This window comes from Scardinius erythrophthalmus (assembly GCF_964197995.2).
Source record: "Scardinius erythrophthalmus genome assembly, chromosome: 20".
NCBI classification, from domain to species: Eukaryota; Metazoa; Chordata; class Actinopteri; order Cypriniformes; family Leuciscidae; genus Scardinius; species Scardinius erythrophthalmus.
This window is the reverse complement of record NC_138240.1, coordinates 9,450,457-9,474,250: the sequence shown is the minus strand read 5'-3', so window position 1 is coordinate 9,474,250 and position 23,794 is coordinate 9,450,457. Positions and strand designations below refer to the sequence as shown.

General features: G+C 35.7%; 2 protein-coding genes and 1 long non-coding RNA gene across 7 annotated transcripts in view; all 3 read left to right on the top strand.

The window, feature by feature from the left end:
* The window catches only part of osbpl9 (oxysterol binding protein-like 9), a 30,815-nt gene extending 17,934 nt beyond the window's left edge, over positions 1-12,881 (top strand). For all 4 annotated transcript variants that reach the window (XM_081349738.1, XM_081349739.1, XM_081349740.1 and 1 more), the window contains 15 exons: positions 999-1,092; positions 1,424-1,528; positions 4,018-4,177; positions 4,527-4,633; positions 5,455-5,573; positions 5,658-5,743; positions 6,726-6,903; positions 7,022-7,106; positions 7,364-7,474; positions 7,557-7,620; positions 7,719-7,859; positions 8,188-8,266; positions 8,347-8,438; positions 9,237-9,372; positions 10,966-12,881. In XM_081349738.1, the coding sequence (XP_081205864.1) occupies positions 999-1,092; positions 1,424-1,528; positions 4,018-4,177; positions 4,527-4,633; positions 5,455-5,573; positions 5,658-5,743; positions 6,726-6,903; positions 7,022-7,106; positions 7,364-7,474; positions 7,557-7,620; positions 7,719-7,859; positions 8,188-8,266; positions 8,347-8,438; positions 9,237-9,372; positions 10,966-11,040 (1,632 nt within the window). In that variant the 3' untranslated portion in view covers positions 11,041-12,881. The remainder of the gene's footprint in view (positions 1-998; positions 1,093-1,423; positions 1,529-4,017; positions 4,178-4,526; positions 4,634-5,454; positions 5,574-5,657; positions 5,744-6,725; positions 6,904-7,021; positions 7,107-7,363; positions 7,475-7,556; positions 7,621-7,718; positions 7,860-8,187; positions 8,267-8,346; positions 8,439-9,236; positions 9,373-10,965) is intronic.
* Positions 12,882-13,875: 994 nt separating this feature from the next.
* Positions 13,876-18,464, top strand: LOC308681141. Of its 2 annotated transcripts, none has more exons than XR_014028987.1 (19): positions 13,876-13,908; positions 14,376-14,417; positions 14,605-14,649; positions 14,834-14,862; positions 15,069-15,120; positions 15,307-15,337; positions 15,517-15,574; positions 15,817-15,858; positions 16,050-16,092; positions 16,261-16,285; positions 16,474-16,525; positions 16,712-16,742; positions 16,920-16,976; positions 17,147-17,187; positions 17,369-17,428; positions 17,603-17,647; positions 17,824-17,871; positions 18,067-18,117; positions 18,305-18,464. It is a non-coding gene; the product is annotated as an uncharacterized lncRNA (long non-coding RNA). The 2 variants fall into 2 exon arrangements; XR_014028988.1 differs by having other exon boundaries at positions 13,877-13,908; positions 17,351-17,428.
* A 686-nt stretch (positions 18,465-19,150) lies between these two features.
* Positions 19,151-23,599, top strand: tor3a (torsin family 3, member A). The gene is made up of 6 exons (XM_081349753.1): positions 19,151-19,478; positions 19,812-19,934; positions 20,174-20,439; positions 20,903-21,078; positions 21,555-21,679; positions 21,969-23,599. Exons 1-6 carry the CDS (start codon positions 19,313-19,315, stop codon positions 22,214-22,216), a joined length of 1,104 nt encoding a protein of 367 aa, XP_081205879.1. The 5' UTR covers positions 19,151-19,312; the 3' UTR covers positions 22,217-23,599.
* Positions 23,600-23,794: the final 195 nt, after the last annotated feature.

Sequence of the window (23,794 nt, the reverse complement as noted above, 5' to 3'; positions counted from 1 at the left end):
GTGTTTACCCAGGAAGTTTGTTTTGAAATGCTTTTATTTTGTAAAAACTGGAACAGTCACACTTGTGGTGTTCCCAGTCAAAAATGACTGGCCTAGTCATGGCCTGGCATGACTGGCCTGCTCGTTATGCTATATTATCACCAAATATTGGATTCAATCTTTTGTCAACTTGTTTTTGTTTAAATTAGGACAGGTTTTGTATTTATTTTTGAAACTGTTTGATCGTAGGCCTCGTTGGTCTGAGGATAAAATTCATCTCTGTGAAAAAGAAAACCTGTAATGCTCAAAATAGTTTGTTTGAAAGAAAATCCTCTCTGGGTCAAAATGCGAACACAAGTTGTTATTTCTTACAAAAAAAAAAAAAATTCTTACTGACCCCAAACTTTTGAACGGTAGTGTAAATGGTGTTAATTTTATTATTTCATGTTGTCTTTTAACAATAAATATTGATATTTTTTACTGTTTCATGAAGGAAACCGCAGAAATGAAGAGTCCACTATAGACATGGGTGTTTTTTATATATATATATATATATATCACTGAATATATCACTTACTCAGTAACCAAATGGACATTTACATTTTTTCAGAACCTTAAAGGGACAGATCACCCATTTACTTCATTTATTTACCCTTGTTTTTTCTAAACCTGAATGGCTTTCTTCTGTCAGACTCAAAAGGAAAAAGTGTATCCTGGTCACTCTTGATTCATTACACTTTCAAAGAGCATCCATCTTTTGTTTTATATAGAAGGAAAAGTTATACAGGTTTAGAACCACATTAGGGTGAATAAATAATGACAGAATTGTCATATTTTGGTTAACTATCCTTTTAAACACTTTAAACACTGTAAATGAAATTCAGCCCTTAAAGTCCCCCTGAGGATTTCTGTGATAGTTGGGTTGGGCATTGAGAGTGAAAACTCCTATGAGAGGGGGTATTTATAACATGTTTTCCTATGAGAGCTGTGTTTTGTATCATGTCTGTGGTTCTCTGCAGAGCACCATAAACCCAGTGGATGGGGTATTCCAGCCTACCCCTCTCAACCCCTCTGTAGTCAGTGCCATGCCAACGCAGACCACTCTACCCACAGGTGAGCTCTCTCTCTCTCTCTCTCTCTCTCTCTCTCTCTCTCTCTCTCTCTCTCTCTCTCTCTCTCTCTCTCTCTCTCTCACTCTCTCTCTCACTCTCTCTCTCACTCTCTCTCTCACTCTCTCTCTCTCTCTCTCTCTCTCTCTCTCTCTCTCTCTCTCTCTCTCTCTCTCTCTCTCTCTGCATTTCATTTCTTAATAATGTTGTATGTGCTTATTTTGAACGCCTCTTGGAGTCCACTGATTTGGAAACTCTGAAATTAGATTTGGTTTGCAAATATTGTGTGCATTTTTCGGGCCAAGAGCATATGAAGGGTGTGTGTTCATCCATAGATGGAGCTCAGGTGTGTAAAACGGAACAGAGGCCTTCTTCTTTACCCATGGGCCCTGTTGTCACGGTGATGGGTAGCCTTCAGACTCCCACTCCCAACAGCACAGGTACGAACCAACAGTCGTGGAAATAAACACATAAATCTAGAGGGAAACTTATTATCTTAGAAAAAAATGTCAAATCCCTTTCACACCACAAGTGAAATGACACAGGAGAGGAAAGATCAACACTTACTTCAGCAATAAAAAAAAAAGAAACATGATGTTGAACTAAAGTCATTTTTGCTTGTTATTATGGTTGAATTGGATCATCGAAGGTCAACAGCACAGACATTGGTTAATAAAGTGGGATTAAATACATAAATTATGTATTATTTAACATTTTAATTATTCAGGTTTGCTTAATAGTTCACTGCTTTTTTTCATTTTGAGGAATACTGAATCTGCTTTTTTGCAAGTGGGATGAGTGTGTGTGTGTGTGTGCTCACATTTAGTCTCTAGATCTACAATTACCTTCATGTTTATACAGCGCACACAACGCCTTTGCACTTACTCCTACTTTCTCTCAACATGGGGACAGAGGAGGTGTCAGTCAATACATGGGAAAACAAAGTAACTTGCGCTACTTATTTGAAAAAGTAACACACATTTTGTTGTAAATTTAAAATTAATCCATTACTTTACTCGTGACTTGAATATATAAGTTTAGACACCCATGCTAAAGTTGACTAAAAAGAGGAATAAAAAATCATCTTTTGGAAATTGAACTTAATGCCTTAATTAAATGCCTTAATTAAAAAAACATGGTTTTATTTCAGTTAGCCTAATAGCTGGTTTGATTTGCATTGAGAGATAATCTTATGGAAAGTACTCCATGCCAATCTCTAGGTATGGTGAAGGCTATGTGATGATGTGGGGCTATTTTAATTCCAAAGGCCAAGGGAACTTTATCAGGATGCATAGTATCCTGGATCTATGAAGTAACTGGCCTTTAAAAATAAAAATCTGCCTGCCTCTATGGGAATTTAACATAGGTGTGTCCAGACTTATGCACCCTGTATTTTAAGAAAGAACATTTATTTATTTACGATACATTATTCATTCACAAAGAAAGTTGGTGTCCTTAAAGGTTGGATTTTTCCTAATTTTTTAAATTAAGGCATTAAGTTCAATTTCCAAAAGATGATTTTTTATTCCTCTTTTTAGTCAACTTTAGCATGGGTGTCTAAACTTATGCATAGCACTGTATATATATATATATATATATATATATATATATATATATATATATATATATATATATATATATATATATAATGCCTCCTTTTAATGTGAGTAGAAAGCAGTATTCCCGTAGTATTCCGCTGCAGTGGGGATGCAGGCTGTTCTCTCTGCAGTCAGGCTGTTTTCCCCTGACTGCTATTAGTGCTGGATACAGGGGCTTAGAGAGTCCAGCTTCTGCTGAGGCGGTGCAGGAAGAGCTGAGCTCAGCAAAAACACAGCCGATCGGTAGCACTCTGGACAGCATTGCAGGAAAATACACATAAAACAGTCAAGAGCTCAAACGTGCAGACTGTGAATCAGGATTTCCATTTATATTCATGCCGAAAGTGCTTGCATTGTAGGCAGGGCTGATTTAATTGGACTTCGTTAAGCATCTGAACAGTCTTGGTTTAACACAGCCAACCATTTTATTTATTAGCCTGACAGCATTACAATTATATGCATGTATATTGTGTTTTACTAGCCATTTTCTGTTTTGGTTTTACATTCCTGAAAAACTTACAATTGTATTGTAATTATTACCATTTTTAAAGATGTTAATGTCCTCAATTATTCCAATAATAAAAATAAATAAATGAATAAAATCTAATAAAACATATTCCTCTAATATGTACAATTATAAAATCTAATAATACTTTTACATCTAATAATAACAATAATAAATGCATCATGCTAAAAAAAAATATTATTTTTAAATTAAAATATATAAAACAATTACATGTTTTTCATTAATATTTAGTGGCACTTTATTATATAATTACATATTAACATGAAGAATATTAATATGTAAAGTGCGACCATGTTTTTTTTTAACAAAGTGTCATTAGTGAATTGAGGCTGATGAGAGTGATGTCATTGGTGGACATTTAAAGTATTTGCATACGAGTGATTGACATTTAGGGTGGGCATGAATTTTTTCTTTTAAGGATTAATTGAATATGCATGTTCATGCAGTCATTGTCTTAAATTGAGTTTAAAAATCTGTTGCTTTTTTGGGTCCAATAATTAAACCTAAACAAAAAAAAAAGTGTATTTCACACTGTCAGTGTGATTTTTAACAATCAGAGCTTGTGCTTGTGAAATCAGCTTAGTAATATATTACTAAGCGTGTAGATGAGCTTATCGGCCATGCTGTTTATTTGAAGCCCACATGCCAGCCACATATGCAAAATCATAAAACCTCAACCCATAACAGATGATATACTGACCGTCTGCTGTGGTGTTGTGTAAATGAGTGTGGTTAGTCATAGTTCCTCAGCACATTCATATTTATTCTCACATTTATTGATTTAATTTCCTTCCTGTGGTTTTAGGGAGTGGTCCTTCAGCTCCCAGCAGCAGCGTGACTTCTCCCAGTCACATGAACGTACCGCCCCACACTGTTCCTGACTTCTCCTATTCCAGCAGCGAAGATGAGTTTTATGACGCCGATGAGTTTTATCAGAACAGCACCTCACCGAAACACTGCACAGAGTGAGTTAAACACACCACACTGAAACACTGAATAGTATAAGTAGTGTACATAAACAAATACTGCATCAAAACAAAACATAAAACATGCAAACACACACTTATATATAATTAAAAGTCATTGAAATACTGCTGCACAAGTAAATTATAGTAGCACCGGCCCACACACACATTAAGTAATACTGCTTTGAGATAAACACTCACACTCCCCCGCACTGTTTACTGCAAACCACACTGACCGAATTAAAACCGTACACGGACTCACTTACAATACACACACACAAACACTGTCTTACATCGCTACATATTTATTTCTGGATTAAACTGACATTATTCTTGTGTCTCTGTGCAGTCCAAACAGAACAGCTGCTGTGAACAGTAAAGACAGCACAGCCCTGAAACGGCCAGACACCAACGAATCAATAAACTCCTCCATGTCGAACGGCACCACTGATGCAGGTACACAAAACACACACACAAATCCTTCACAATTAAGTTTCCCAAAATGAATCAGAGCAAATATTGTGTTTTGTCTAGTGACTTTTTATTTGATGCTGGTGTTAAAAGTGAAAAGACACACTTCACTCTATCTATCTATCTATCTATCTATCTATCTATCTATCTATCTATCTATCTATCTATCTATCTATCTATCTATCTATCTATCTATCTATCTATCTATCTATCTATCTATCTATCTATCTATCTATCTATCTATCTATCTATCTATCTATCTATCTATCTATCTATCTATCTATCTATCTATCTATCTATCTATCTATCTATCTATCTATCTATCTATCCACATCTCATCATATAAACACATATGCCTGTGTAGTGTAATATTATATTCAGGACTGTCAAAATTAACACGTTAACGTATGCGATTAATAAAAAAAATATATTTAATGCAATTAACGCAGCATCTGTTTTTTCTCATCATCCTTAGGCTTGCGTTACATTATATGACCACACTCTTTTTCATGCAAATGCTTTTAAACCATTGAAGAGCAATAAGACACAAAAAGAGAACGCAGTGCGGTACGACCGCGTGTCTGTGAATCTCCTGTCTGTGTGACACACACACATGACTCATGCGTACAGAAAGCCGCTTCAGACAGAACGAACAAACACACAAAATTATGCCAAAATACCAAAAGTTTTGTCGAGTATCCTCTCAAGCACAGTCTTAAATGAGTTAAATAAAGTCTTAAATGAACGTAAAGAGTTGTGCAATTTGCTGTTTTCCAAGTTCATTGGTTGCTGTGTATTTTTCTTAGATCAGTTTGACAGTCACGATGAGAGAGATGATGACGGCGAAGGTGAATCTGTTGAAGAACACAAAAGTGTCATCATGCATCTGCTGTCTCAAGTGCGACTTGGCATGGATCTCACCAAGGTAAACAAACAGCCTTCTCTCTTTCATAATCTCTCTTTTTTCCCTATAATTTCTGCCTGCAATCCATCTTTGTCATCCTCAAAGGTCGTCTTGCCGACATTTATCTTGGAGCGGAGGTCGTTGCTGGAAATGTATGCAGATTTCTTTGCACACCCGGATTTGTTTGTAAGGTAATGCTCGTCCTGTCTTGTATAGATCTCACATCTGTTCTACCATATGGACTTATGATTCTGATGAGATAAATGATGACAGCGCCGCTGTCATTATTGAGTAGCTTGACAGTAGCTAAGCTGGGTTTTTTTCAACCAGAAGCGGAATATTTTCAGAACAAGCAGAACAAGAATATTTTTGCTCTCTGAAATAAAAGTATGATTCATTTTAGCAAGTTGATTGTTTCAGACTGTTAAGGCCCGTTCACACCAAGCACGATAACTATAAAGATAACGATAAAGATAACTATATATGCGTCCACACCAGCGACCGATAACGGTCTTTTTTTTCTAAGCACGCGCGCGCCCGGATGATCCAGATCCATTTTAAATGCGCGAGACCTTTAAATTAGAATGGATTCTGATTGGCTGTCAGTGTTTTATCGTTCGACAGCTGGAAAAAATCGTTCTGAAAGTGATCCCAACGATATCGTTCCTCATATCTTTATCGTTATAGTTGTGGTGTGAACTCTGTTATTCTTTAATATGGAGAACGATTTTTAGAATTATATCTTTATCGTTATCTTTATAGTTATCGTCCTTGGTGTGAACGGGCCTTTAATTTAAAAAAACTGGTTAAAAAATCGTCACTTAATTGTAATCACTTTACAGTCTTTTTTGTAGAGAAATAAATGCTGTTTTATCTAATTTAATCTCTTATGCACTGTATTTAGGTACCTTTTGTTAAGCTATGGAAGCTAATGACTTAACTACTACTCAAATTACTATGAATTATGAGCAGCTTGTAGTTTGACAAGCTACAGTTTCAAATAGCTTCCGCAATATCACTAGTTTCACCTGGGCTCGCAACTCATTTGATTTACTACTTGTGTCTAATCATGATGAACTAATTTTTTTATGAAGCACTGCTAAGTTTTCGTCCTTCTAAATACTAATACTTGAGCACTAATCTTGTGATTGATTTCTCTGTCATTTTTTGTAGTATTGCAGAGCAGCAGGATCCAAGGGACCGCATGGTGCAGGTTGTAAAGTGGTACCTCTCTGCCTTTCACGCTGGTCGGAAAGGATCTGTGGCCAAGAAGCCCTACAACCCCATTCTGGGCGAGGTGTTCTTCTGTCATTGGGACCTGCCCTTCGAAACAGAGGACCCTGCTGCTACTGTGAGTGTGTTTGTAGGTCTCAAAATACAAAGATGCATTACATTCTATAACAGATTTGTATTGAAATTTCCTTTTGCTCTCTCTGTCTTTCTCCCTCTCTCACTGTCTGTCTTTTTAGGAGTCTGTATCAGATGGGCCAGTGCCGTGGAGTAGCAAAAACAGTGTGTCATTTGTGGCAGAGCAGGTTTCTCACCACCCTCCTAGTAAGTGCTCAACTAACTAATCACTAAATGTATCCCAGAGAGCAATAGTATGCCTAACTAATTTAATTTATCGTCACCAGTGGAAGAAAATAGATCCAATGTAAAAGTTACCGGAGATTTCCTTAAATCTGTTTTTGGTACTAAAAAGTAAAATAATTACAATTAAGTGTTTTTCACACAATTTTATACTTTGTTATAAAATGCAATAATCAGTTGTGACTTTTGGAACATTTTCTGACTCCAATCTCATTTTGCAGTATCTGCGTTTTATGCTGAGTGTTACAGCAAGAAAATCCAATTCAACGCCCACATCTGGACGAAATCGAAATTCCTTGGAATGTCAATTGGTGTCCATAACATTGGTCAAGGTAATCAAGGACATGGTTAGGTTATGATTAATAAACATCAGTTCTATTGCTGTGCTTAATTGCCCTCTCCTGTCTGCTGTAGGTTGTGTGTCTTGTCTTGAATATGATGAACACTATATTCTTAATTTTCCCAATGGCTACGGGAGGTAAGCATTGTTTGATTCTATCACTTTTAACAAACTGATGTATTTGAGATTTCTAGAGGCAAAGGAGGCATCTCACCCATCTCTCTGTGCTCCTATAGGTCAATCCTCACTGTTCCTTGGGTTGAGCTGGGTGGGGAATGCAATATTTCCTGTTCCAAATCTGGCTACAGTGCCAATATAGTTTTCCACACCAAACCCTTCTATGGAGGAAAGAAGCACAGGATAACTGCTGAGATATTGTAAGTCAAAGTGTTACTTTCCATAAACTTGCTCATGGGCTGCTATAAAAGCAGTGTTTATGAGATAAAGTCAACAGATTTTAAATAAATAAATATCACTTAATCAAACCACCTGATAAATTTCAGATTAGGACATGAATTTCAGATTTTGACAAATCTAAGCACAAAAGCGGTAAAGCACAGTGTTTTCTATAGTTATTATGGTAAATTCATGCCGAAAGAAATCTAATTTGTATTCAAATGCATTAAGCATCTGATATGTGAAGATTAATATCCATATTAGTAGAGAATATTTAATTATATCCTCATATTATTGTCCTTCCTTTAGTGCTCCCAATGATAAGAAGTCATACTGCTCCATAGAGGGAGAGTGGAATGGTGTGATGTATTCAAAATGGGCCACCGGGGTAAGTCTGAACCCTAGAAAACAAGAAAAGGAAGTACATTCAAGAATAAAATTAAAGTAACATAGTTGCTTCCCTCTCAGGAAAATGCAGAATTCATTGACACAAAGAAACTGGGCATTGTTAAGAAGAAGGTGCGGAAATTGGAGGACCAGTTGGAGTATGAATCCAGAAGGTGTGTAGGCCAGATTTTTCTCTTGCTTTCTAAATATTGTCTTCTTTAAAAAGACTCTGAAACAGGATTTGCCGCAACATGAAACACCTCTAAAGTCCATTTTCTCTTGAGCCACGTTGCAGATTCAAACACTTTTTAATCTTGGGCTTGACTCTGTGACAAGTCATGGGAAACCAGCCTTAAAAAACGCATTTAAATGTATGCATTTAAGAATGAACTTTAATCCTTCTGGGTTTTAAATCTAATTTGTATTACTGAATAATGTTTCATATGTTTCCACTTGATATGGGAGGGTTTGTAAAGTGATTTGGAAAATCTGTGGTTGAAATTTAAATCTGGCTATAGACCATTTTTTTTCATTAAAAGTTATTGTGTGTAATAAACAAGACATATTTTAAGTCCTGCACCATTTCTAGGTCACTTATCAAATAAGTACATTTTTAGAGTAGATGTGTGATTGCACAGAAGGTCAGGTGTTCTTCTTTTGCACATACTAGGGGACTACAAAAAAGGGGATGAAACCAATTCAATTCAACTTTATACTAAAATTGCTATTCTAATAATACTATTTGTAATGGAATAAACTGCATTAAATGAGAAAAATGCAAAATACCAGCATTTTCACTAATGGACTTTTGGACCCCGGTTGCACTTTATTTATTCGCTGATCTTCAAAAGGCTATTTTTGTGATACGGCTCCTCTGGGGACCTGCTGAAGCCATGTTTTTTTTCTGCTTGGGTACCTCTGTGAGATGATCTGATGCAGACCGTTGTTTTTTTTCTCTGTCTGGCTGTCAGTTTGTGGAAGGACGTGACAGTGAACCTGAAACTCAAGGACATTGATGCTGCGACGGAAGCCAAACACAGGCTAGAGGAGAAGCAGAGGGCGGAGGCCAGAGAGAGAAAGGAGAATGAAATGCAATGGGAGACGAGAGTGAGTGTGCTTATGTACACACACATTTGGAAGGGAAATATGCTGTGAGAAATAATGAGACTCTGATAAGTGACTCTGATAAATGCTCCTTAATTGGTTCCTGTTACTTATTAAAGCATGTTCTTAAGCCGAGCGTTATGATGCGAATAGCTGGATGTTTATAGAGCTCAACAGTGCCTGACAGTTTTTCAAATTCATTTACTCTAAACATACTTCAACTTTTTACCAAACCAACCAACTCAGCAATTAAACAAATTTTTTTTGTAAAATGAAGTTAAAATCACATTGACTTATGGTTTCTATAGAAGCATATACCTTTGTTTAACATTTGAGCTCATGGTAGGCCTGTCTGTTGTTGCCAGACTGGATGTAAACTACTTGTACTAAGCTGATTTTTGGGTGAAATCTGGGAAATGGATTTAAACATTGTAAAATGCGTAAAGCATAAGCAAATCAATCAAAATGTTTCATAAAGGAACATTCTGTTCATATCTAGAGCCGCACTATTGAGCTCTAATCAAATAATAAGGATGTTGGCCTCATTTACAGTTACAAGTTACAGTTATGAGATTTTCTAACATGGGTTTTCAAACCGAGGGCCGTAAAGGGATGTTAAAGATATTATTATTATTTTTATTATTGTTAAAGTTATATACATATTTGTTGTGTAACTTTTGGAAATCTATTCATATTTTAAATATTATTTAATATAGACATTATAAAGATACATTATATCGGTAACACTTTACAATAAGGTCTCATTTGTTAACATTAGTTAATGGATTACCAACTTACAATGAGCAACACATTTGTTACAGTTTTTATTTTATTTAATAAAATGCAGTCGTTAATTGTTTGTTAATGTTAGTTCACATTGCATTTAATGTTAACCGATACAACTTTTGATTTTAAAAATGTAATAGTATGTTGAAATTTACATTAACTTTAATACATAAAGTTTAACAACTAAAATGAAACCTTATTGTAAAGTGTTACGATTATATATTTATATTTTCTATATATTATAAAGATCATGTTTATTTATTTTTGAATATATGTTTGCATATATATACTGTTGCAATCAAAATTCTTCATCCCCCTTGACCTGCAAGACATTTTGCTGCAGAGATCAAAATTTCATCAGTAAACTATTATTGAATACTGAATAATTCTGATTGCAACTGTGTGTTATATGCAATCAAATCAATATGTATTTATATGTATACATACAAATTTATAATTTTCCTTATAATATAATATATTTTTCTCACATATAATAAATGGGTCTATATAAATTACTATATGTTGTTGTCTTTTTGTATTAAGAAGGGGCTCACTCATAGGCAATTATCATATTTGAGGGACATTGGCATCAAAATGTTTCAGAACAAAAATGTTGAACGTGAAAATGAAGCAGATTTGGATCTTGTTTTTTAGCAGAAACTATTTGGATGAAATGTTCTCTGGAGATATTAAAATGTGCTCTAATGTAATGAACCTGAACCATCTTATTTCACAATTCGCATGAACTGAAGTGGCTTGCTTTCAGATCAGTGCTTATGTTTAATGTGTGATTTGTTTGTTTCCCTGCAGCTGTTTCACGAGGACGGTGAATGCTGGGTCTACGACGAGCCTCTCCTGAAGCGACTAGCATCGCAACGACACTGAGGCCGTTTCCAAAACCACAGAGTCTAGAAAACAGAACTCTCTCGCAAACCACTTTTCTTATTCAGCCTTGGAATGACTGATGAATGAACCCTTACAGCTTTGCATTTTCAAAGTTTGAACGAATAACAAGAAGAAAATACAAACTTAAATAATCTATACAAATAAAAAGAAAACCTCCCTGCTCGCTAGTTCAACACTTGCACCTCTCTACCACCCCTTGAGGAAGAAAAAACACCACAAACACAAAGAAGACGTGATCAGAAGCCCTTCAGCATCACGAATCAAACAAGCGCTCTCGTCTCGGCAAAAGAAGAACGATCCCACTGGACGTCTGTCTCTTTCGCTTCTGAGGGGTTGAGGTGTTTCTATCGAACAAAACTGAAAACTACAGCGTTCTGTATCTCAGGGAAGCAGCGGACTGAGGATTGAAGGCTGTATCTTAATGTTCGAAAAGCCTTAACGGTGGAATTACAAAGTAAACAAAAAGAGAACTTGGTTCACATACTGCTAGCTCCAGCTATTTATATATAGAAGATATGATATATTCTTGTTTTCCATTTTTCTTCTTTCTCTAGGGCAATAGTAACTGTTGAAATATACATACTTGACGGCAACCATTCCCTTTATGTTCTACTCCATCATCAGCCTTTTAAGAGACACAGTTTTATGCTACAAAAGCCACAATGGGCAAAATGTACCATTTACAACATGGGGCTGAAATTTGAGACACCTTTGCCATGGTTATAATCCATTCCAATAATTATTTTTTTGGTTTTGAGAATGATTTGATATGCTTTTTTATAGAATGCTGCTTGACTGTCCACATAATTTATCAACTTAGTATAAACTAAGACTGTCCAGTAGGAAATCGTAATGGTGCACAATAAAACCATTCGACAAATCTGTGCTTCTACTGCTGAGGTTAAGCAACGTTATCACAAATTGCCCTGCAATCTCTCTTTCTGTGAAATGTCACGTTTTAATCCAAATAAATATGTTTCGTATAGTCATGTATCATGAAGATTTGATTCTCTTCTTGAAGGTAAAATGATATAAACAGGCAGTAGACACATCGAGTCACTCAGGACAGCTTTTACTCTTGATGAATACGTGGAATGACGTCTATATACATGGTGTAACACTTGCAACAAGCAAAATCAAAATGTATTATCCTTTTTTTTTTACATGCAATATGAGCAAAACTGTCAAAACATTATCACTGTTATAGCTTAGAAAGCCATTATGCTCTTCATCTTCTGTGGTAAATCTGAGGCCTTGCCATATGCAGTAAAGTTCACTTTCGCCTAGTATTGCTTTACAGAGGCAATCCCAAAAAATATTTTCTTTGCCTGACAATTGATTGTACCAGATTTCCATGTATCAAAATATAATATTAAATCTCAGTGAGACCAATTTGTGTGAAAAGGTTGAATGCATTTCTTGTTCCAGACATCCAGACTCGATTGATGCTGTCTGTGATTTTATTTTAGGTGTAGGTGCTTACTTGCACTTTATTATTATTTTAAAAACTACAAGCATTTTTTCCAGCGACTAGAAATTAGTGTTTAAAAAACTTTTTTAGAAATGATGTAAATCAGAATGACTTGAAAAGTTTTTGGTCAAAATGTGCGGAAACCTTTTTCATCAGCGCAAGTAATACATATGCAGTTTGTATATGCAGCATATGTTTGTTATAACCTTTACCCTCATCTTCTCCTCGGGTCATTTTGACCCAAAATTAATTATATAAAAAAAAAAAAAGTGTTCATCAGAGTGGTCCAAGACCTTAGGACTGGCGCACACAAAAAAAATTGACTGGATTTGCGAACTTTATGTGGTTGAAATAAAAAAAGAGTAACAAATACCTCACTCGCAGGTCATTTTGACCCCTATAGGAATTACTAGAATGTGAGGATTATGAAAAATGAAAAATAATAGAACAAACAAACAGAACAAACTCATCAAAAATGAAAGCAGGAGATTATAGAACATGCCCAATGCAGAACACAATTCTACATTTTTTCACACCACACAAATGGAAAATATAAGTTGAAAGAATCTGCTTAAATTATTTATTGATAAAAATCTAGTAAAATAAAGGTAAATAAGAAGACAAATAACAAAAATCTCCAAAACAATTTTCATTCAAAAATAGAAAAAAATTACAGCAAAATGAAATTATGTAAGCTCTGGACAAAACAAAGTGTAAATTGGGGGACGTGGGTCATTTTGACCTGCTACTAGGGAAGGATTTGTTACAGTTACGGGAGGAAGATATCTCTAGTCTATACACCTATGCTGTATACAAAACTTAAGTGATTGTTCTCAAGATAAGTGTTCATGGAAATTTGTTCTGCACACAAACAGAATGGGTGAAAAATAACTCTCATGCAGGTGACCAACATTGAAAACACATTTTACTTTGCTCTAAAATATTGGCTAGAATGGCTAGAATGTGGATGCAGTCTTTTTAAAGTGCTTTAAGAAAAAATCTTATCCAGTTATTCTAAAAGTCATTGAAAATTATCGGGGTTTATTGATCAAAATGATATTTATTAGATCCATTAAAAGGAACATTATCTGACTGTCATTCTCAGTAGATACCTAATCAATCACTGGTGCTACACTTAGTATAAGATTTGGCCATTTAAATTAGTTAATATTAATGTTTCTTTTTAGCATTGATCCGAATTCTCGTAATGGACATAATGTGCCAGTAAGAACTCAATGAACGCAAAAGGCACTGTAGCGCCATCTTGTGTCAGTGTGAGCAAAGGAATTTCCCAGAAACCATTGCGCTGTTACAGTATAAAATGCAAACCGACGCATTTACTCGGTCTCATTCTTCCGCCTCGCTCCTCAGAGAAGGTAATGTAGTCTTCACTTCAGCGCAGTAATGCTTATTCAACGTTTACGATGGAAATTCGATATAGATTTGTTTATTTTGATTATGATTGTGTTTTTGTTTCAATGCATGCAATATATGGATACAAAAATCGCTTGTTAATTCGAAGTGTGATCCACGTGGTTTAGGCCTCGAATGAGCATTAAAATGCTTCTAAATTGCCTTTTTTTTTCATAAATATTCCTCAAGGAAAACGTTTTTTGCATGACGATAACAATTAACTAAGGTTTAATTGTTAAAATGAACTTTAAAGCCGCGTTGACATAAGTACATCATGACCTCGTGTTACTTGTATGATGAAGATTTATGTTGGTAGGGACATCTGATAATAACTGATGAATGCCAACACTTCTGACATGTATAACTATATTTTATGTGCCTTTTAAGTGTTCTATACGAAATCTTTTAAAATGGATTATTTTCTTTCCAGGCCCAGTGTCCTGAAGACTTTTGCAAAGGCGGGAGACAGCAGGTATATAAACTTTGAGTCTTGTTTTAAACTCGGTGGATATTTGTTTTGCCTATGATTAAATAAATTGTATAAGAGTAGTGGACAGAAGTGATTTCTGAGAATCTTTACGCTGAGGCATTGCAAGGCTTTTATTTGAGACTTCAATGTTAGTCACAGCGTTGTGATCACTTTCTTTTTTTGCTTGCAGGAATTTGGAGCATATCTGGACTGAAGTAGTTACGATGTGTCGAAGGTATTTTTTTAATATGAAGTGTTTTCGTATTTATAATAGTGCTGATGATGACTCCATTTGCTACTCTTGAGTTCAGGCTGATGAAATTGCAACCACCAAGATATCTTATCTGAAGCACAGTGTTTGAATTAAGTATGTGATGTTGTTTTGTCAGTTATCTTCACCAATTTTATTTTTGTCATAGGAACATGTGCAATGCATCTGAACTCAAAGGTAAGCCTTTTTTTTTTTTTTTTTTTTTAAGCTTATACAAAGTGCCTTTTCTGTGCCAGTCATACACTGTTCATGATGATTGTGTTATAAAACAATGGGAATCTCTCTGAAAAAGACTGAAAGATATCTTTGTACTGAAACAGTGCTGGTTTAAGACCTCATCTGTTTCTTTCTTTACTCTATACTAATAGTGTTTACTATTACAGGTTTCTCAAGAAGCTGGAACAAGATGTATGAAGATGCCATCAGCTGAGCATGGTACTAACTTCTGATGTTATAATGCACATGACTTCCTGTGATGCAAATGATGACTGCATAGTTCAGCTGAATTTCTATGTAGAACAGAAATCCAAAGTCTTTCACCCCTAGCTGATGCATCACCAGTGTTTTATTTCAATACTGCATTAGTTCTTGCTCTTGTCTTACTCCGGTTTCTCTTTACAGCATGAGAACTGTGTGGACTCAATCCTATCTGGTGAGTTTGAGATTGACATGACTGCACCTGTACGTTATGTGATTGATTCAACGAATAGTTCAGCTGAAAATCCGTGTAGAACAGCAATATCTTTTGCTCCTAGCTGACGCATCAACATTCAAAAACTGAGATTTCCATGTTTCTAGAGTGGTCTAACTTCTGGTTTCAATTTCTTGCAGTTGTTTACTCTAGTGACTGGCTGTGGGTAAATCAGCATCTGTCTGAATGGGTTACTGCGTAAGTGCATTAATGCTTCTAAACCTTTTTTTTTTAATGTAAAAATAGTATAATGCCAATTAACATTTGAAACTGCTTTGACTAAGTATATCATGACCTTGTTACTTGTATGATGAAGATCATGTTGGTAGGGACATCTGAGAATAACTGATGAATGCCAACATTTCTGATGTGTGTAACACTGCGTGTGTGTATGGCTAAGTGTATATGCAAAACATTTTAAAATGGATTTTTCTTTCCAGGCCCAGTGTCCTGGAGACTTTTGCAAAGGTGGCAGACAGCAGGTATATCAACCTTGAGTCTTATTTTAAATGCATTAATGAATTTGGTTTGCCTATGATTAATATACATGTATAAGAGTAGTGGACAGAAGTGATTTCTGAGCATTTTCATTCTGAGGCATTGTACAATTTTTATTTTTAGACTTCAGTTAGTTACAGCGTTGTGCTAATTTTTTTTTTTTTTGTGCTTGCAGGAATCTGGAGTGCATCTGAACTGAAGCAGTTACAATTTCCAAGGTGGTTTTTTTTGTTTTTACATTTCTAATACTGCTGATGATGACTCTATTCTACTCTTGAGTTCAGGCTGATGAAATTGCAACCACCAAGATCTCTCATCTGAAGCACAGTGTTTGAATTGAGTGTTAATATTCTTTTGTTAATCTCTACCAATTGTTTTGTTCATAGGAATGTGCAAAGCAGTTGAACAAAGGTAAGCTTTAAAAAGCCCAAATTGTGCCTTTTCTGTGCCAGTCATGCTCTGTTAGTGATGATTGTGTTATAAAACAATGGGAATCTCTCTGAAAAAGACTGAAAGATATCTTTGTACTGAAACAGTGCTGGTTTAAGACCTCATCTGTTTCTTTCTTTACTCTATACTAATAGTGTTTACTATTACAGGTTTCTCAGGAAGCTGGAACAAGATGTATGAAGATGCCATCAGCTGAGCATGGTACTAACTTCTGATGTTATAATGCACATGACTTCCTGTGATGCAAATGATGACTGCATAGTTCAGCTGAATTTCTATGTAGAACAGAAATCCAAAGTCTTTCACCCCTAGCTGATGCATCACCAGTGTTATATTTCAATACTGCATTAGTTCTTGCTCTTGTCTTACTCCGGTTTCTCTTTACAGCATGAGAACTGCGTGGACTCAATCCTATCTGGTGAGTTTGAGATTGACATGACTGCACCAGTACATGATGTGATTGAACGAATAGTTCAGCTGAAAATCTGTGTAGAACACTGCAATATCTTTCGCTCCTAGCTGACGCATCAACATTCAGAAACTGAGATTTGCATGTTTTTACAGTGATCTAATTTCTGGTTTCAATTTCTTACAGTTCTTTACTCTACTGACTGGCTGTGGGTCATCAGCAGCTGTCTGAATGGTTTTCTGGGTAAGTCTAGTTAAAGTGACTTGAGAGGCAACTAAAATGGTCTCATGATGAGTTTGAATCAGGTCTCTGATCTCATTGAGGACATGAATAAAACCTTCTGATTAAGACCAAGAAAGTGTGTGCCTTTTTTCTTTCTCAAGATAGACTGTTAATGGATTTTTCTCATTTAGGACTGCTGCCCTGTGACATGCTGATGATTTATCACCCATGAGTAAGTATTTTAAACCTTTAACAGCTGACATGATTATTGACCATTATGATGAATTGAATATCTACTGACTTAACCATGGAGGATGGATATTAGCTCTGGCTGATCTGGTCACATGACATGTCAAAGTCCTGATCCTCATGGTGGCAGTTTTCTGTTCTAACAGGTGTCTGCTCATTGACAGGTACAGCAGTGAAGACTTTATAGTACCATGTGGATTTGGATGCGACATGCACTTTTACAGGTTGGTTTGTTTGCAAATGTGCAATATCTTCCATAGTTGGGTTTTGTGATGCTTTGCAAATGTCTGACCTGAACACACAATGTGGAGAGTCTTTAACTGATTAAACCCAGGTCCTAGATGGGGCCAAATGTTTACTCTGTGACCAATTAACGGCTGTTTTATTATTTATTTAAGGTGTTCAAGATTATCCAGTATTGCTCTGCAAGATCATTGTATCAGGTATGATCATCACATATTTTTTTTTTCTTGTTTCTTGCAACCTGTGATGACATGATTCTGCCAAATGAATCTGCTGATTATACCCCTTACCGTTCCATATTGTCTGAGGTTAACTGACACCACTTGGACCTTGATCTTTGTTTGCTTTAGTTTTTAAATCTGCTTTTCCTTTACAGAATGGCGTCAACTGCATTGCCTTTCTCTTCTGAATTGCTTTTTTACAGGTTTGTTTGCAAACATGTGCATTATATTCAGTGGCATAAATGACAATTACACTTATTTCTGGGACAACATATCCCAACAAGTAGTTAGTGACAGGCCTACCTGCAGTGTAAATGCAGCCATTGACTGATTAGACCCAGGTCCTAGGTGGGGCCAAATGTTGACTTGCCGATTAACTGCTGGTGTGCTGTTTTTAGGAGCTCAAGATCATCCTGGATTGCTCTGGGAGAAATTATGGAATCATTAAGGTATAACTTGCGTCACATGCATTTCTTTATTGTTTCTTGCAACCTGTGATGACATGATTCTGCCAAATGAATCTGCTGATTATACCCCTTACCGTTCCATATTGTCTGAGGTTGACTGACACCATTTGAACCTTGATGTTTGTTTGTTTTCTATATTAAATCTGCTTTTTCTTTTTCCCTCTTTCAGAATGGCAGTCTGCATTGCTGTTCTCTTCTGAATTGTTCCAGAGCTTCAGTTCTTGTGCTGTTTAAGGCACTTATCCCTTTTGATGTCATTAAATCTTTTCAAAGTTTTTGTGCAAGTTTGTAAAGTGTCATTACTTCAATAAAGTGGTATTAAAATCAAAGCTCATTGTGTTTTTTTAAATGCTTTACTCATATGATCCATTTGTGGGTTGGTTGACCTTTCAATGTTGACCCTTTAAAGACCTTTCAGGTATTTGGTAGCATGCATTTTGATACAGAATAAAGCTTCAAGCATTTAGAACTAATCTATGGGGGTTAATTGCTTCTATATGAGAGAATAATTTACTAATTCATATGACAGTATTTGTTAACTGACAAGTCAATTATATAATGTCGAATTGGCTTCATGTTAGGATTTGCACGTTGAAATAAGGCAAAATAAAAATACCAAAGCTTTTTTCCCTTTATACCTAGCATTGACAGACAGACCTCTTAGTATACTGTATACGTGGCAGAAATGGTAAACGTAGCATGCTGTCCAAATTCAGCACACTGAATTTGGACTGCATGAAAAAAATATAAAGTTACCCTAAACTGCAGCGGTTGGTCCGGACTCCGGACTGATCAACGCTTAGAATTTGAACTGTTACCACGTGACAACGCCAACGTGCTACGTTAACTGAAATTACATTTATTTTTAATATTTTAGTAGTCGTAATTGTTTAATAGTATTTTAGTTTATTTTAGTCATTGGAGTGATCAAAACGAAAGGGGGAAAATACCCTTTTCTTTTTTTCAACTGCACTAAGCACCGCCCACTTTAACCCATTTCTACCGCTCATTCCACACTATTACAATGAAGACTGTGACGTCTCATTTCAGTTCTCGTCTCATTTCTTGTGCGGCCTGCCGTCAATGAGACTCCAATGTATATATAAATGGACTCTACAGTTACATCTAATAGCTCAATGTTACAATCTTTGCAAGATCTATATTTCTGTCGGCACCGATGTTTTCAATCGTAATCTTGCTCTCACTCCTGGCTGTTTCGGCTGATGCCGATTTTTTTCAATTCGACAGCATTTCAAATGTTTCTACCTATTATTTCAATTACATCTATTGCAATATATGGGAAGGGGACTGCCAACCACACCAGGATGATGCGACACAACAAGGTAAAGCTATAATATAGATTTATATATTAAGATATATTTGATGTGTTATAAAGTACAATATGTTATATAGATTTTGAATAAACAACGTTTTTTCGTGTATTTTGCTGCATAAATACATGTTTAAATTTCATATGTACTTAACAGAATAGTGTATTCATTATATATATCATAATGCATGAATTTATTATTAATAAATAATGAAATCTATTTTTATGCATTATAATAAAAATGCATTTTATGTTGTAGTATTAGAGTCTCGTTTTGAATAATGGCAGTATTTGTACTGACTGTAATGTAACCCACTACAGACTTGTGTAACACTCTTCTTTTAAGTGCCTACTGGCAACATTTGGTCAGGGTTTCCCCAGTACTACACTGGCATGCTGACTGCTTGGTACTGCAGCCTGGGTCAGTGCTGTGATTCAGGGGACTGTAGGATTACAAATAACATCACAGGTAGAGCCATCGATGTCGTGCATGCATTATTTTATTATAATTATTCATTATTTTTATAAAGAAGTGATCTGGCAACCTCAAATGAAAATACACTGGTCAAAACTGAGAACCCTTAACATTAAATTTGTGAACAATGGATAGAGCTTTTTGTGCATAGAAAATTTGCTATATTATCTTGTTGAATACAAAGAAACATTTTCTTTTTTTTTCTTGACCTATGCATATGGATGTGTGTTCAGGATTGGAGAGAGATCTACAGGTGAATCTCCACGGGCAGCACCTGGCCCAGTCTGTGGTTCTGAAAGCCATTCAAGGATTCATCAAAAACCCTGAGTCCAACAAACCACTGACTTTGTCCTTTCACGGCTGGTCTGGGACAGGCAAGAACTTTGTGGCTCGGATAGTAGCGGACAACCTTTACCGGGATGGTATAAAGAGTGAATGTGTGCGTTTGTTCATTGCCCCATTCCACTTCCCTCATGCGAGATTGGTGGACGTGTACAAGGTGAGCAAAGTTTCAACGGTTGACGTGCACATGGCTGCCCAGGTCATCTGGTCTGATTCAGTAGTCGTTTGTTGATTTAGTCCACTTATTACAAACAAAGTTTTAATCATTGGTTACATTATAATCTGAAACATTAGTATAATGTTTGCTGTTTTTACTATAATTCATCTGCTTGGATATATTTAGTTTGGGAAAAAAAAACAGGCTCACGTAAGCAGGGGTCCAATGTAATCACGTAATTTGGGCTTCTGCCATTAAAGCTGTGGTACGATTGTATGATTATGCAATCCAACCTTGATACACTTGGACTGTTCAGTTAGAAAACCTGATTCAGCGAACAGAGAAATTGCATTGTGTACAATTGATTCTTTCCTGTCCAAATTTTGAAATATGCACGTACGTGTCAGGCGATCCTGAACTTCACGGTCAGTGTTTGTATTTGTGTGGGTGTGTTTGCGACTAGGGCCAACTGAGAGAAGCCATTCGAGACATGGTTCTGCGGTGCCCACAGACTCTCTTTATCTTTGATGAGGCAGAAAAGCTTCATCCAGGACTCATCGACGCCATAAAGCCCTACATGGACCACTATGATAATGTGGATGGGGTCAGCTATAGGAGAGCCATATTTCTGTTCCTCAGGTTGGTGTGTTGGCTTCATACAGCCATTAGTTGTCCATGGAACTCACTTATCTTGCCGTTCTTAAGCATGGTTCTTCTAGGAATTTAGGCAACTGCCCACATAAATAAGTTTAACAGTTATAACAGGTTCTGCAAGGTGTATGTAGATGTATGATATACAGTAGTGGCCAAAAGTGATGTCTGGAGGGGATATTTGTTTTTAATAACCTTAAAGTTGGATTAAACCATCGAAATATGAGGAAACTATTTTAAATATGAGGGAAGAACAAAACACTAAACTTGGTAAAAAGGTGTTGATCTGACATTTATGTGACTGATTACAGCTACAGGTTTAATTATACTATGCAGAAAATGCATACATTAACTATAACATAAATGTTTCTGCATGTTCATAATGAATTTGTATTACAGCCTGACCAAACATGTCCGCACAATTTGGCTTGTGTTATTAATGTGTCCTTAATGTCATGCTTTAGCAATATCGGTGGTGCTGCCATCAATGAGGTGGCTCTGGATTTCTGGCACTCGGGACAGAATAGGGAAGATATCGGCATGGAAGATTTGGAACATCTTCTGCGAGCTGAAGCCATGGAGGCAGAAGGTAGCTGCACACGGTCAAACACATCATAACATAACATATCTGGTTGCTTAATTTCCATATATGATTTTTTTTCTTCACTATTGTGTGAGATGGGGTCACCATTTTTGTATTTTTTATATTTTTATTAGCTGTGCTGTTGGAAACTTTACATGAACAAATGTCTCAGAGATGATGCATATTTAAATTCATCCCCTTTTACTGCTATATACATGCAGATTTATGTCTTTAGTCTGAGATTTTCATTATATATGTTTTTAATTTTCATTATAACTTCTTTTCACCTGTGCAGGAGGTTTTGCACAAAGCGAGCTGATGTCAGGCCATCTTATTGACTTCTTTGTACCATTCTTGCCGCTGGAGTACCGGCATGTGAAACTGTGTGCACATGATGCATATGCAGCTCGTGGCCTTCAACCGGATGAGGGAACGCTGGATGAAGTGGCCAAAGCCATGCTGTATGTTCCTAAGGAGGAGAAACTCTTCTCTGCACAGGGCTGCAAATCCATTCCTCAAAGGATCAATTTCTTTCTACCATAACAGAGCGTTACACAAAATACCAGATTAAAGAAACAGAATATACTTGAATGAAGCAGAAATGACTGCTGATATCGGAAATGCAAATTATACAACACTAACAATGCAGAGAAAAAAAAAACACAGTTTCAACTCTATATGAGAGAGAGGGCACGAACAAAAGAGCTTGCTCATGACAAACCCTATTGTAAAGGTATTTAAGAACGTTTTATGTTCATCTATCTTAGCTACTTCTCCCAGGCAAGCAACATTACATGTATTGATCTGAACCTAAGCAACTTAACCACTTTGAAAAATATTTGATTTACAGTAATGCACTTACTATGGAAGGCAATTATTCAAGCAAGCAGAACCACAATGTTTTTTAACATTTGGGAATTGCTATTTTTTTACTTCTGTAATATGCATTTCTGAGCTAAACAAGATATTGAATAGGAAAAAAAAAAGTAAAGTGGGAATTGATTGCCTTTCCATGTAAGTATTATTGCCAAATGTATTTTAGTTTGTTTCCAGTCATTTTCTGTGGTGACTGACTGTATGCCACTAAGAAGCTACATTTTATTTAATCTGGAATGTTTCTTTAAAGTTGCTGTTTAAGAACGTGATACATTTTTGGCATATTTCTGTAATCACTGTCTGCATTAATGATCACAATTTCAAGACATGTCTTGAAATTAACAAAAAAATGTGTTTAATACATTTATTGTGAACTTTTTGTGTGTGTTGTTTATCTTAAGGTGTTGTGTTTTTTGTTTGTTTTAAAAATTGGAACTCAATTAATTGTCACTTGTGTTTTTTGTTTTAATTGATGTTTCCATTTTTGAACACATTCTGATGTGAAAATTATTTGAGTTGTTGGGGAAAAGATGAAGATATGCCACTGAAATTTATGTAGGTAGAAAAAAGAGCTAGAGGGACAAGCTTGACAAACATGAGGTTGAAAAAATCATTGCTTTACATTTGAGGCTTGATGTAATGCACTATTTTCCCCCCTCACTATATGTATTTTTTTGTAGTTTGCCCATTTGTTAAATGAACTTATTCGCTGTACTCAAGACATTTGTCATGCTATAGTAACATGCATCTTTGGTAATTTCCTTAGCACATTAGCTTCTTGATTTTACTTGTCAGCCCTGATAATGTTACTGAAAGAACTAGATTTTATGTCACCAGCTAAAATTATAAACTTTTGTAAAGGTTTTGTCTACAAATAATATCAGGCAAGTGATACCAAAAGGTGCCTATTGTCTGTTATTTTTGTTTGAGCAAGCTTAAATTCTGCATTACCATTTCCCATTTATAACACCAGTGGAAAATTGTTAAATGCCCTTGTTACTGATATTTGAGGTGAAAAAAAAGAACGAAATAAAAGTTACACGTGCTCTCAAAACTCTTGACATTATTTCTATATAGATTTTGCAAACAACTAAATCACTTGCTTGATTTAATAAAAAAAACTGAAGATAAAAATCCATTACATTAACAATCTTGTTCCTCTTATGAGCATATTTCTATAGGGTTTAAGCTTGAGGGTTCAATCTTTTTAATGAGAATCATAGACTAACAACTATTTACAAATCG

Coding starts and splice junctions, on each gene's coding strand:
- tor3a (XM_081349753.1), top strand. CDS start 19,313: ATGTTTTCAATCGTAATCTTGCTCTCACTCCTGGCTGTTTCGGCTGAT. Junction 19,935..20,173: donor GATTACAAATAACATCACAG/GTAGAGCCATCG, acceptor ATGTGTGTTCAG/GATTGGAGAGAGATCTACAG. Junction 21,079..21,554: donor GCCATATTTCTGTTCCTCAG/GTTGGTGTGTTG, acceptor GTCATGCTTTAG/CAATATCGGTGGTGCTGCCA.